Raw genomic sequence first — 14,383 nt, 5'->3', positions numbered from 1 at the left:
AGGGGCCCTACCCTGGTGCCAGGCGGCCCCAGCAAACTGCCTTCCCAAGAGGATAAGGAAAGGTAGGGGAAGGGGCAGAACAGACTCTGTGGAACTTCCTGCGGCTGGAGTGCGAGCGCTCATTTACAAAACGCTAACACAGGGCACGGTACCATCACTGGGCTCATGCCACTCACCTCCTATGGAGCACACAGCCCGAGTACTCCCCCCGGCTACAGGCCTAGGAGCCCAGAGCCAGGCCAGAGCATCAGGTCAGCTGTCACCCTGAGTGGCGGGTCTCACAGACGCAGCCAGGGGACACGTACTGGCAAAAATCAAGTTTAGCATTGTATTGTTTACATAAAGCAACGTGTAAAAAATGGAGTAAATGTCTGAGACAGTTTGTTTCTACCTCGCCCCGAGGAGGAGAAACGCTGTGGTGCGAGGCAGGTGCCTGCCCTTGTCCTGTGTCTCTGGTCCGGGGAAAGGCAGCGCTCCAGGGCCGAGCGGTCCTGGTCACGGCCCAGGCTGTGGCAGGTGGTGGGAGGTGGCTTCATGTCACGGTAGCTGGAGCCTCAGCCGTCCAGCACGCCTCCCCAGTGCCATCCCACGTGCTGGTCCTCTCCAGCGTGGCCTGCAGAAGCTCTCGGATTCTTCGGTTTTCCTTAGAGGTAGACTCCCAGACAACCTCAAGCTTGCCTTCCATTTCTCTGTGAGAAATACACACAAAATAGCACAAGGAGAAAATTATCTACAGAGCCCTTATGACTCCTAAAGTAGTAAGAACTCAAAGGGAAGAATGCTTAACGTCAGAGAACAGGTCCCGTTGTGCTTGGGTTCCCAGGCAAAGACTCCCGGAATTGAACGAAGCACTGAGACCCCCTGGAAATAGAAAAAATACAAGCCACAGGCTAAACATGACTTTTTACCTTTCCTCTCTACGTTTTGCCTTTTCCTTTATTTTGGACCTTTGTTCTCTATAGAATTAACAGGTATAAGAATAAAATACAGTGACTGCAGTGGCTGACCTATGGCACAGTGGCCTGGCTGTGGGCACCCACACAGCATGAACCCTGCACGCCTCTCCTGTGCACCCTCTACCTGTCCCCACTGTGACCTGGCCAACACTCAGGAACCTCTCATAGCACCGTCCGCAGAGCCAACGATGGGCCCGGACATAAAGAGTTAGTCTGGGGGTGAGGAGGGGACCGCAGGGAGTGGGGCTTATAACCGAGGACACAGAGAAGAATGGCCTCAATAGACCACGTGCCAGGAGTGAGCGCCCAGAGGGAACCAAGACGTGTGAGGAAAGGAAAGGGTACCAGGGACTCTGTGACAGGAACCATGTGGAATGCTGAGGAAACAGGGCCTGCAAGGTATATATGTCCTCACAGGGCCAACGTCCACTGGAGGACAGGGTACCAGCTACCACCTCACAGGATGGTGGACGCCATGGGGGATTCAGGGAGATAGAAAGACTGGCCTCAGCCTGGAAGAAGGAGCAGGCCTCATGCAGGAGGGCAGGGTGCGGAAGCCAGCTCCTTCACAGACATAGCCAGGTGGTTGTGGAAGACGCTAGAAACTGGACTACCAAGTGGGCTGAGCACTGCTGTTTAAGAAGGAGGCCAGTGAGGTTGAGGGAGGCCAGTGACATGCCCACTTGTCCAGTGTCACTTCTCTTGTTAACTGTTGCTTCCTTCCAAGGCCGCTTATGCTCACTGAATGTTGAACACTATTTAATTATTTCTGTTTTCTGGGGGCTCCTGGGTGGCTCAGTCAGTTGAGCATCCAACTTCAGTTCAGGTCATGATCTCATGGGATGGTGAGGGCTTGGGATCAAGGCCTGTCTCGCTCTGCCTGGCTCGCTAAAAAAACAAAACAAAACAAAAGAGAATGAATGAATGAATGAATGAATGAATGATGAATGAATAGATGAATAAATAAATGAATAAATGAATGAACGAATAAATAAATGAATAAATAAATGGATAAATGAATAGATAAATGAATGAATGAATGAATGAATGAATGAATAAATAGGAACTCTCTAAGGGCAGGAAAAAATAAAGACTAAACTGAAGGCACAGGGGCAGGCAATAGAATGTTGGTATTGCTCTGAGGACAAAAGCCCATGCCAGAAACCCATATTTTTGTAGAATAGAGACTAGGTGCTGGGCCCATGCAAACCAGGTATGACAGAAAACCCCAGGGCTTGCTCATATCCACAGTTCTCTTCTTCTTCCTAGAAACACTCTGAACTAAGTGTTCCACAGTTGGGCAGGTAAGTGGAGGCACATGAAGGACCCTCAAAGCAAGCATGGCTGGGCAGAAAATCTGCTCATCTTCCAGAGAAACCTGCTCTGAGAGACTAAATGTCTGCTACAGGGCTGGAGCCGCTGGCTTGTTCTCAGGTGGATCGGGAGCTTGAATCTACATTGTTCCCCATGATTGGGCATCCCCAGGACCTGTGTGGAGGGAACCAAGAATGAAAAGCCATTTTTGGAACAATTAGAAAAAAAAAGCTCAGTGGATGGGTTAAACAGTACACTGGACACAGCTGAAGAGAGAATTAGTAAACTGTAATATTAACCAGAGGAAATCACCCCAAATGCAGTTCAGAAAAATATGATATTAAGAAGTTATACCTTATAAATGTAATAATAGCATTGTGGATACTTTAAAAGTCTTTTTGTATGTTTTTAAAAGCATTACTATACTATAGCCTATTTTAAAAATTAATAATAAAATTAAAGTGGCTCCAGGTTTGGAAATATTTTCTAGCACCAAAGAGAAGCAAATACAAGTCTTCTCTGGCGAGAAACATCCTTAATCCTGAACCTCAGGATTCTACAGATTAAATTCAAGTATATATGAGTTCATAGTTAAAAAGTTATTCTAAAAAGAAAGAAGCCACATAGGGTAAGATTAAAAAAAATTTTTTTTAATGTTTTTATTTATTGAGAGAGAGAACGTGTGTGAGTGGGGGAGGGGAAGAGAGAGCAAGAGAGAGGATCCGAAGTGGACTCCGTGCTGACAGCAGCAAGCCCAATGTGGGGCTTAAACCCACAAACCGTGAGATCATGACCTGAGCTGAAGTCAATTGCTCAACTGAGCCACCCAAGTACCCCAAAAACAAATTTAAATTCTGCCAAATTTCAGATATTGAAAAAATAACTATGAATGAAATGTTAAAAAAGAAATAAGAGATGTACTTGAAATAAGCAAAGACCAAGAATTTATTTAAAAAAAAATTTTTTTTTCCCAACGTTTATTTATTCTTGGGACAGAGAGAGACAGAGCATGAACGGGGGAGGGGCAGAGAGAGAGGGAGACACAGAATCGGAAACAGGCTCCAGGCTCTGAGCCATCAGCCCAGAGCCTGACGCGGGGCTCGAACTCACGGACCGCGAGATCGTGACCTGGCTGAAGTCGGATGCTTAACCGAATGCGCCACCCAGGCGCCCCAAGAATTTATTTTAAAAATGACTAGGCAGGGGCGCTTAACCGACTGCGCCACCCAGGCGCCCCAAGAATTTATTTTAAAAATGACTAGGCAGGGGCGCCTGGGTGGCGCAGTCGGTTAAGCGTCCAACTTCAGCCAGGTCACGATCTCGCGGTCCGTGAGTTGGAGCCCCGCGTCAGGCTCTGGGCTGATGGCTCAGAGCCTGGAGCCTGTTTCCGATTCTGTGTCTCCCTCTCTCTTTGCCCCTCCCCCCTTCATGCTCTGTCTCTCTCTGTCCCAAAAAAAAAAAAAGTTGAAAAAAAAAAAATGACTAGGCAGATTTTCAAAAAAACCCAAATAGAATTGAAGACAAAATATACTGTTGTTGAGATAAAAAAACAAAAAAACAAAAAGAAAAACACCTCATTGGTCGTGTGAGACAGTACACAGCTGTAGAGAGAATTAGTAACCAGAAATATTGAGCAGAAGAAATTACCCAGAATGTAGACCAGGAAAACAAGGAGATGGAAAATTTAAAACATAAGGCAAGTGGAGGATTGAGTAAGAAGATCTAACATACATTTATTTAATCTGAGTTCCAGAAGGACACTTAGAAAGAATAAGAGGAAACGATTTATTTTAAGATAATGGCTTATTTTAAGAGATGATAACTTTCTAGACTAAAGAAAGACACAAAATCACAGATATGGAGAATAATTTTTATCAAGTAGATAAATAAAAAAGAACCTTACAGTTAAACACATAACAATGAAACTGCAGAATACAAGAGACAGAGGAGATCTTAAGAATTAAGAGAAAAGGTGATCAATTATTTTTAAAAATGACAGAGGCTTACCAGAGACTTGTCTTTTGACTCGTCAAAACAGACTTCTCAAACAGAGAAGATAATGGAATATGCTGAGATAAAAAGACTGTCAAAGTAGAATCCTGTAGTTAGCAAAAATTACCTTACAAAAATGCAGACATTTGCAGGGAAACAGAAACTAAGAAAACTTACTCCCAACAGATTCTTACTAAAGAAACTTATTTATTTATTTATTTAAATTTATTTTTGAAGGAAAGAGAGAGAGAGAGAGCATGAGCGGGGGAGGAGCAGAGAGAGAGGGAGACACAGAATCCGAAGCAGGTTCCAGGCTCCAAGCTGTCAGCACAGAGCCCGACGCGGGGCTCGAACTCACAAACTGTGAGATCATGACCTGAGCCGAAGTCAGACGCTCAACCGACTGAGCCACCCAGGCGCCCCTAAAGAAACTTCCAAATGATGCATTTTACAAAGAAGGAAACTAATCTGAGAAATAAGGTCGGTGATGCAAGAGACAATATGTTAAAAGATAAACTGAGGAAGTATGAAAATTTTGAGTTTATCTGAGCAAAAATTAAATTGGGCAGCATCTCACCTGGCAGAGAGAAAGGAGCTCTGAAGAGCTATACAAAATGAAAGACTTTTTACAGGCAGAGGGGAGCAGGAACAAGGAAGTTCTACTAGGCAAAAGTGAGTTGGTTATTGCAAACTAACTTTTCTTTAGGGGATGGCAGGGTCTCCCAGGCATATGACCTAACTAGTGCTGACCAGGCAATTCCGTATTGATTCGTTTAAGATTCCCTTTCTGGTAGAGCCAAAACTGATTAGGTCAAGTCTTGGTCTGGTGATGTGGGACTAGCATAAGTGAGGCCCATTTTGGGCCTGTCACCTTATTTATAATAATCAGTAAGTAAAGGAATGGTACTTCTGGGTAAATCAAAATAAAGAACTATAAAGAAACTAGCAACATTTAACTGGGGACCTAAAGATAACCATAGAAGATAGATCTTTGTTTTTCACTTTCATCTCCCAAATGACACTGGACGACATCAGCATATAAACTGAGGGGGGGAAATAATTAGATAGGAGCATTAGGTCTTGCTCTGGGGGAGGAAATACAGGGATATTAAATTTAGATTTCTTTTCTTAAAGTTTATTTATTTTGAGAGAGAGGCAGAGAGAGAGAGAAAGCACAGGGAGGTGAAGAGAGAGACAGAATCCCAATCAGTGTGGAGCCTGATGCAGGGCTGAAACTCATGAACTGTGAGATCAAGACCTGAGCCGAAACCAAGAGCTGGACGCTCAACTGACTGAGCCACCCAGGTGCCCCAGTTAAATTTAGATTTTTTTTAATGTTAAATAACCATGGTCAAATTTTAAGGGTAACCACTGAAAGTACAGAATGCATAACTTTCAAACCATTTAAGGACAGATAATGGAATAAGGGAGAGAGCAAAAAACAAAATTCCATTTTATTAATGTGATTCTTTCTTTAAAATTATTTTATTTTTGAGAGAGACAGAGCATGAATGGGGGAGGGGCAGAGAAAGAGGAAGACACAGGATCAGAAGCAGGCTCCAGGCTCTGAGCTGTCAGCACAAAGCCCGATGTGGGGTTTGAACTCACGAACCGTGAGATCATGACCTAAGCCGAAGTGGGTGTTCAACTGAGCCACCCAGGTGCCTCTATTAATGCAATTCTAAGCACATGAACTTCACAGAGTATGCAACGTTCCCCAGTGTTTTTAATATACTGGCAACACTTCCTCTATCATATGTTTAAAGGAGGAAGTGTAACAGAGAAGGCAGAGAACATAATATACCCATAATCTTATGATTATGCTCTTACAAAAAGGGAATGATTAGAGATTTTAAAATTCTCAGAAATGAGGGGCAGGCACCTGGCGGGCTCAGTTGGAGGAGCATGAGACTCTTCATCGCAGGGTCCTGTGTTCAAGTCCTACGTTGAGATTACTTAAAAAAATAACTTAAAAAAAATCCTCAGAAATGAAAGAAAAAGCAGAAATAAGACATTTAATCAAAAGTAAAATCTCTGAAGAAAATGAAATATAACAAAAGTATCAAAGAGAGGGACAAGAGGAGAGGACAATTAGAGGCCTGGGTTGATTTAAGAAGTCCAATATTCAAACAATGGGGAGTTCTGAAGAGGGGGGGATTAGAGAAAATGAAGAGCTGGGATGTGGCGCACAGCACGGCGACTGTAGTTAACGACACCGTGTCGCAGACTTGAGAGGCTGCTGCGGGACTGGATCTTCAGTGTTCCCACCATAACCACCACTGCCACCAGCACCACAGCAAAATGGGAACTAGGTGAGGCGAGGGATGTGTTAGCTAACCAGCAAACAAAAATCAAGACCAATATTACATTCGGACAAAACTAAACTGTAAAAAATAAACAGAACACGTCCAGAGGGTTTTACTAGAAAATCCTAGCAAACATTCAAAACTAACCATAGTAGACGGGGCTGGAGCGGCCCTACCTTTTCTGCTGCAGTGCCTGGTCCAGGATACCCTGCTTGTCCCGCAGCATCTGATGGAGGTGTCTCATCTCTTGCTGGTACTGAGCGGTTTTGCTAGCAAAGTCTTCCTGTTGCTCTGTCAGACGGTGACTGATGTCGCCCACTTTCAGTGCTGCCTGCTTCTTGTACCCCTGGGGGAGGAGGAAGCACTCTGTGAGCGAAGGGATGCTGCCTGTGGTCCATGGGGTGGCTTCCCAGATGTATACCCTACCCATTTGGGCCATCAGCGCCCACTGAGATAATGAGTAAACCTTCGGTAAGCCCGATCTGGGAGGGCAAGGATCATAAAAGTCCATACAGGGGGGAAAAAAAAGAATGTCACGTATAATAATACCAAATTTCTAGTTTGCATCATGCCTAGTTTTTATATGCAACAAATAAAAACAGACCAACCTGGCAAGGTCTGTGCACTCTATCGGTAAACAGATGACAGAGGTAAAAGCCTGACTCATTTGTTTTCCTTTTACTTTTTTATTGTATAGTATTTAAGGTTACGACTTCCCTCTGAGCATTTCTAAGACTGTTGTCACATAGATTCCAATTTGTAGTTCACACAGATTCAGTGCTGTTTAGAGATGGACAGTTTATATATTCCCTCTGACCCAAGAATTGGTTTACCTCACAGTTTTCAAATTTCCAGGTCAAAGATTATTTTCTGCTTTCTGATTATTAATCTCTGGTTTTCATCTTTTTGTTCTACAAACGTGCCTATTTCTACTCTAGGGGTTGATTCTTTTTGTAGCCAATCTACAATCAATCAATTATTCTGTGTGTATCAGTAAATAAATAAACTTTATAGATTACATTGTTAAATCTTCTATACCCTTAGTTACTTTCATTTAATCTCTTGATCTGTCTTGGACCAAGAGAAGATTAAAGCTCCTATTATTTCTAAGTTTCCATTTCCCTTTGTATGTCCTGTGGTTTATACTGTATAGATTTGCTGCTGTGTTACTTAGCACGTACATATTTGTGGCTACGATGTATTATTAACTGTAGTCTTTTAACATTATAAACGCCCCTCCTTTTTTTTTTTTTTTTTTTTTTTTGTCTCACTTAGTGCTTTTAGTCTGAACTCTATCTTGGCACATTTAAAGACTGTACCTTCTCTTTCTTTTTGTTTGCAGAAATCTGGATTATCTTTACTCATCCTTTTATTCATAACCCTTCTGATACGCTTTGTTTCAGACGGTCTCTTGGCTCTATCGTGGGATACTGTTTGCTTCATAATCCAATCTACACAACTGTTTTCTTTTAATGGGTGAAATAAACTCACTTACACTTATTTGCATTTGTTTGGTCCCAATCTTGTTATTTTGCTTGTTTTATCTACATACATCTTTAAAGACTTTAATGTAGTCCTGTTTTCTCTGTTCTTTTTACTGTTGTAATACTACTATTTAGGAATGAATCTCTTGGGTTTCTTGTGGTAACTTTTTTTTAAAAAAAATTTTTTTTTCCAACGTTTATTTATTTTTGGGACAGAGAGAGACAGAGCATGAACGGGGGAGGGGCAGAGAGAGAGGGAGACACAGAATCGGAAACAGGCTCCAGGCTCTGAGCCATCAGCCCAGAGCCTGACGCGGGGCTCGAACTCACGGACCGCGAGATCGTGACCTGGCTGAAGTCGGACGCTTAACCGACTGCGCCACCCAGGCGCCCCTCTTGTGGTAACTTTTATTCTCATGCCTTTATATTGTATGTCCTTACTCCTCTCATTTAGCAAAAGTTAGCTCACAACCTTTTCTTCCCCTACTTAAATATGCTCAAGCTCCTCCCACTTGATTTTTCAGCTTGAAATGATATCCTTTGAACTCTTAGTTATGAAATATGAACAATCAGCTAGCTTGTCCTACTTTCTACTTTCCTACCTCCTGAACCTATCAGTTTTCCCTTGATTGTATTATTTCCACATTGTCAAAAAACGTTTACGTTTTATTCCATCAGCCTTATCCCTGATTCGCCGAAGTCTTAGTTCACAGTTAATTGTATCTTTTGCTCATTGCCACTACTTTTCTGAAATTTGCCCAATTGTTTCTTTTCTTTTTTTTTTTTTTAATGTTTTATTTATTTTTGAGAGAGAGAGCACAAGCAGGGCAGGGGCTAGAGATAGAAAGTGTGAGCAGGGGAGGGGCAGAGAGAGAGGAAGAGAGAGAATCCCAAGCAGGCTCCAAGATGTCAGTGCAGAGCCCAATGAGGGGCTCAATCTCATGAAGCATGAGACTGTGACCTGAACTGAAATCGAGAGTCGGACGCTTAACCGAATGAGCCACCCAGGTGCCCCTGACCAACCGTTTCTTGACTGGCTGAACTCAAGCTGATTGATCTTTGAGGAAGATTTATGGGAAGATGTGCCCAGAGTTCTCACACTGTCAAAACTGTCTGATGAGTAGTGTGATTGGATGGAAACATCCTTGGCTCATACTGTTTCCTCGAATATTTATAGAAGGCATTGCACCGCTCTCTGGCATTCAGTGCTGCTGCTGAGAAGTGTGATGCCAACATGGTTTTCTTTTTCTTATTTCTCGTTTTTTTTGCCTGCATGTCCAAGGTATTCTTTCTTTATCGTAAAGTCCTTTCAATGTATAGATTCATGTCTTCATTTATTTCAGAAAAGCTTTTATGAATTATGGTTCTGAGTTGTTTTGATTTCTTCTTTGGGGGCTGTTAACAATAGGCACATTGGCTCTCTTATCCCTCTCCACTGGTTTTTTTTTTTTTTTCCTCTACTGGATTCTTTTCACATCTTTATTTCTGCCTTTCTGTCTTTACCTTTCTCATTTCTTTTTTTTTTTTTAATTTTTTTTTTCAACGTTTATTTATTCTTGGGACAGAGAGAGACAGAGCATGAATGGGGGAGGGGCAGAGAGAGAGGGAGACACAGAATCGGAAACAGGCTCCAGGCTCTGAGCCATCAGCCCAGAGCCCGACACGGGGCTCGAACTCACGGACCGTGAGATCGTGACCTGGCTGAAGTCGGACGCTTAACCGACTGCGCCACCCAGGCGCCCCATCTCATTTCTACTCTTTATGTCCCTGTTGTGCTTTTAGGATAGGTTTCTCTTCATGCTCCCTGTAATTCAGTCTACGTTTCTGAAACGGATGCTCCCTTCCTTCGATGTCTTCTCAGAGTTGTGTCAGTTTCAGTTCCCATCCTCCTCCATCTGGTTGTCTGTTTCTGCTTTGTAGGATTTCCTCCTAGCTCTGATGGCTTTATTAAGTTTTAGCTTTCTAGCCACCTAGCTACCTCCTTACTTATCTACCTACCTGCCTATCAATTCCCTGTTGAATATAGTTGATAATTTTGATCTTTGTGGCAACATTTCTTGAAAAAAATTTTTTTTAATGTTTATTTTTGAGAGAGAGAGAGAGAGAGAGAGAGAGAGCAAGTGAGGGACAGAGAGAGAGGGAGACACAGAATCCAAAGCAGGCTCCAGGCTCTGAGCTGTCAGCACAGAGCCAGATGTGGGGCTCGAACCCATGAACAGTGAGATCATGACCTGAGTGTGGCATGACCTGAGTGTGGCAATATTATTTCTGATGCATTTTCATCATGTGCAGGACAATTATACTTCTGTTTTTCTTCCTTTTTCTTATTTTGCCTCTGGAGATCCCTGAATTCCTCTGAACTGAGGTTCCTAGGAGCATGACTGGTTGGGTCAACTTCCAGGCTTTTCATGCTGTCTCTCTTGTGGCCCCCCTCTCAGGTCCTCTGAATCTAGCCTGGCTCGGAAGGGCTTCTGCCTGTGGCTCTGGCTTCCCAGATCTCAACACAGCCCTGACCTCCAGGGTGCCGTCCTCACTTCTGGGAGTCCTATTTTCCTGGGGTTTCCTGAGATGTCATCCTCAAATTTTCTCGACCTTTTCTAGGTTTCTTCTCTCCACTTCCCCAGAGATCTGCCCTGTCTAACCTGGATCCAGCTCTCAGGTGCCTCTCTGGGTGGCTGAGTAGACCGTTTTTACTATCTTATTTAGATGAACAGTACTGAGATACATTCCAACGCAAGGCCAACCACACTGACAATCAGACCTTCTCTTTTGGAAACAAAAGCTAACAGGAAAGCCAGAAAACCCCACAAAAACCCACGATTGCTCATTATTATTCAAAATATTTCTATTTAGATTCCTATCATTAATGGTAGGGTATAGTCCTTCTAGCCTTTCTGGGAGTTGAAATACTGTTGTGTATATTGCGTTTGACTTTGTTGAATTTTTAAAATTGTAAAATATATTATTTAATTAATTCTCCAAAAGGTTATTGAATTTATTGAATACTGCGTGTCAGATGCTATTTCAGGGGCCTGGGATATACCAGTGAACAAAAACAGAAAAAAATCCCTGCCCCTGTGGAATTTATAGTCTGGTCAGAAGGACAGATAATTGCCAGTAAACACAATAAATAGGTTATGTACCTGTCGGAAGGTGATGCTGTCTATGGAAGAAACATTAAAGCAAGGTAGTGAGAATGAAGGGTGTGGAAGAATGGCTGGACAGCAACTGTAATGGTCAAGGTGTGCCTCATTGACATGGTGACACGTATACATTTGCAGGGAAGCTTAGGAAGCATATGAGTAATTTAATAACAAAGCAAACACCATGGAACTATCATCTAAGTTAATAGACAGAATATTAGCAGTAGCCTGCAAGTCCCCAAGTATCCCAACCCTTCAGGCATACAGTTGACCCCTGAGCAACAGGAGCGTGGACTGCATGGGTCCATTTATATGCAGATGTTTTGGATAAATACGGTACGGTACTATAAGCGTATTTTCTCTTACATTTTTCCTAATAACATTTTCTTTTCTGTAGCTTACTTTATTGTAAGAATGCAGTATATAACACATACAACATAGAAAATATGTGTTAATTGACTGTTTATGCTATTTGTAAGGCCTATGGTCAAGAGTAGGCCATTAGTAGTCACATTTTGGGGGAATCAGAAATTACACATGGATTTTTGACTGCGTGGGAGTTGGTGCCCCAACCCTCCTGCATTATTCAAGGGTCGACTGTAATCATTAATTTCATTTTTGCTAAAATCTTTTCCTTACCTTTAATTTTTAGTTTTATAATCTAAGTATGCCCCAAACCCTTTAATTTTGCCTCCTTTAAACTTTATATAAATGCAAACATATTGCAGGTTCTCATTTCCGTTGTGTTCCTTTCACTCAATATTGTGCTTGCGAGATTCACCCACAATACCGTAAATATAATTTATTCATTTTCATTGGTATTAGGTATTCCTTTGTGAATACATCACAATTTATTTATCTGTTCTGCTGACGAGTATGAGGTTGTTTTGTTTGGGACAATATGAATAATGCTGTTGAGACCGTCGCCTTCCGTGATTTCTGGTGCACACATGTGAGAGTCCCCCTATCTGGAAAGGAGAAGGGAGGGACGACTGGGTGGTGAGCTTTACTCATGGTCTGAACCAATTTCCAGCCCCAGCAACAATGTAGAAAAGTTCCCACTGCTTCATGTCATTGCCAAATGCTCTGTATTGACAAATATCTTTTTAATTTTTTTTACTGCTTATTTATTTTTGAAGGAGAGAGAGACAGAGCATGAGTGGGGGAGGGGCAGAGAGAGGGAGACACAGAATCTGTAGCAGCTCCAGCCTCCTAGCTGTCAGCACACAGCCCAATGTGGGGCTTGAACTCATGAACCGTGAGATCATGACCTGAGCCCAAGTCGGACACTTAATTGACTGAGCCACCCAGGCACCACTGTATCGTCAAATTTCTTAATTTCTGACCTTGTAGGTACCAAATAGGTAAAAACACATTCTCGTTGGCCACTTTTAAGATTTTTTTTAATAACTAAAAACAATGTTTATTTATTTATTTTGAGAGAGAGAGAGAGAGTGCACATGTGCATGAGTGGGAAAGGGGCACAGAGAGAGGGAGAGAGAGAATCCAAAATAGGCTCCATGCTGTCCATGGGGAGCCCGATCTGGGGCTTGATCTTATGACCCTGGGATCATGACCTCAGCTGAAATCAAGTGTCGGACACTTACTGACTGAGCCACCCAGGTGCCCCACTTTTAAGATTTTATCTTTGTCTTTGGTGTTCTGCAGTCTCACTATAGTGTATCTAGATACGCGTTTCTTTTTCTTTATCCTGCCTCGTAGTTAGGTTATGACAAATATGTGTACTTGAAGATTAAACTTACCATATCCTCATTTACTTTAAAACTGTGTCAGGAATAAAATTCCTAGAAAACTAAGTTATCTGTTCAGAATCTCTGATGACATTTTAGAAGTCCACACAACTCCAAAAGCTATCTGGTTAAATTAAATCACTCCTACCATTGGACGCCACAGGATAAGCTCCCCTGAGATCTGGTTGGAGGACTCATGACAGGCATTTTCAACTTTGCTTTCAGCAAAGGAACCCTTTCTTCAAGTAGCACCATGCCCGAAAGTGCACATTTGGGAACAGGAGCAGAGCTGCTGTGGCCCACAGAGGGGATGAGCCCCCGACCCGCAGCGGGAGCGTCCCTCACCACAAAGGCCACTGCCTGTTATAAAAGAGAACAGCGATGTGCTGGCGGGTAGGCTAGTCTTCTCTGAATTTAGTTACATGGAGGTGATCTCACCTGGGGAAGGCCCAGAACCCAGATCAGGGTAGCTCAGAGATACTTCATGTGGCAGACCCTACTGGAAGCCAGAAAGGCCCTCAGGCAGCACCTCTGTCTGTACCACTTGAAAATCAAGATGGTCAGGCCATGCGGCTTCCAAAAACTTAATATTTGTTATTTAAGCAATATTCATAAAACATAGGGAAAAAAAGTCTGTTTTTTGCATTAGGACATACATTTGGGCCTGAGTAATTATAAGTTAAAATTTATTTATCTATAAATTTTGTGTATACATACGTATATATGTGTATACACATACATATAGGTACACATGCTGTTCACCCAGCACTACACTTATTTACACAGAGCTAGCCAATGTTTCATTTGTCTTAGTTTGTGAGTTTCCCCACATAGTAAATGTCATCAGTCTATTTCTCCTCGTATCAGGCCCTTAAATCGTCATCCTACAGAAGTCCTAGATCTAATTACCCACACGTGGAGCTACCCTCCCCTTCAAAACCCACAGGCTCCCTGCCTTGCACCAAGGCCTCTAGCCTGCCTATCCTCTCCCTGCCCCTGCCCACACCCCTGCTCCCACTCCAGAGAAAACGGTTTGGCTGGTAACGCTAACGCTGTGGATGCAGGTGCAGAGGCCGGCAGTAAGAACACAGATGGCAGGGAGAACAGAGGTCAGGTGAGGGAGGTGGCCTGGCAGGGGAGAGTTGGTGCAGTGACAATGACTTTCTTGGGCAGAGAAACCAGAAGGTGCAATTAGGACTGAGCAAGAGAGGAATAGGTCAACCCTGATCTCTAACTGAACCAATAAATGCTGGCCTTGAGAATAAAGCCTGCACATTAAGCTCAGGATAGAGCCTGGAGATTTTTCCATATCTTAAAACAAAATAAAACAAAACAAAACACAAAACAAAACAATAGCTGCATGACATCTTATTGTGCAGATAAACCGGTTTATTTAATGAGTGGATTGATGAGTGGATTAATGAGTGGTTTCTGCTC

At 42.9% G+C, this 14,383-nt stretch overlaps 1 protein-coding gene across 5 annotated transcripts in view; it reads right to left on the bottom strand.

The window, feature by feature from the left end:
- Positions 1-305: 305 nt before the first annotated feature.
- CEP89 (centrosomal protein 89) overlaps positions 306-14,383 on the bottom strand; it is a 74,575-nt gene continuing 60,497 nt past the window's right edge. For 4 of the 5 annotated variants that reach the window (XM_040446223.1, XM_040446224.1, XM_040446225.1 and 1 more), the window contains 2 exons: positions 6,745-6,914; positions 306-689 (listed from right to left, as the gene is read on the bottom strand). In XM_040446223.1, coding sequence (XP_040302157.1) covers positions 533-689; positions 6,745-6,914 — 327 coding nt within the window. In that variant the 3' untranslated portion in view covers positions 306-532. Of the gene's footprint in view, positions 690-4,277; positions 4,354-6,744; positions 6,915-14,383 lie in introns of all 5 variants that reach the window. The other variant, XM_040446227.1, reaches the window with a different exon arrangement.

This window comes from Herpailurus yagouaroundi, unplaced genomic scaffold (genome assembly GCF_014898765.1).
Source record: "Herpailurus yagouaroundi ecotype Mexico unplaced genomic scaffold, PumYag 194, whole genome shotgun sequence".
NCBI classification, from domain to species: Eukaryota; Metazoa; Chordata; class Mammalia; order Carnivora; family Felidae; genus Herpailurus; species Herpailurus yagouaroundi.
The sequence above is the reverse complement of the archived record's forward strand: the minus strand, read 5'-3'. Positions and strand labels throughout refer to the sequence as shown.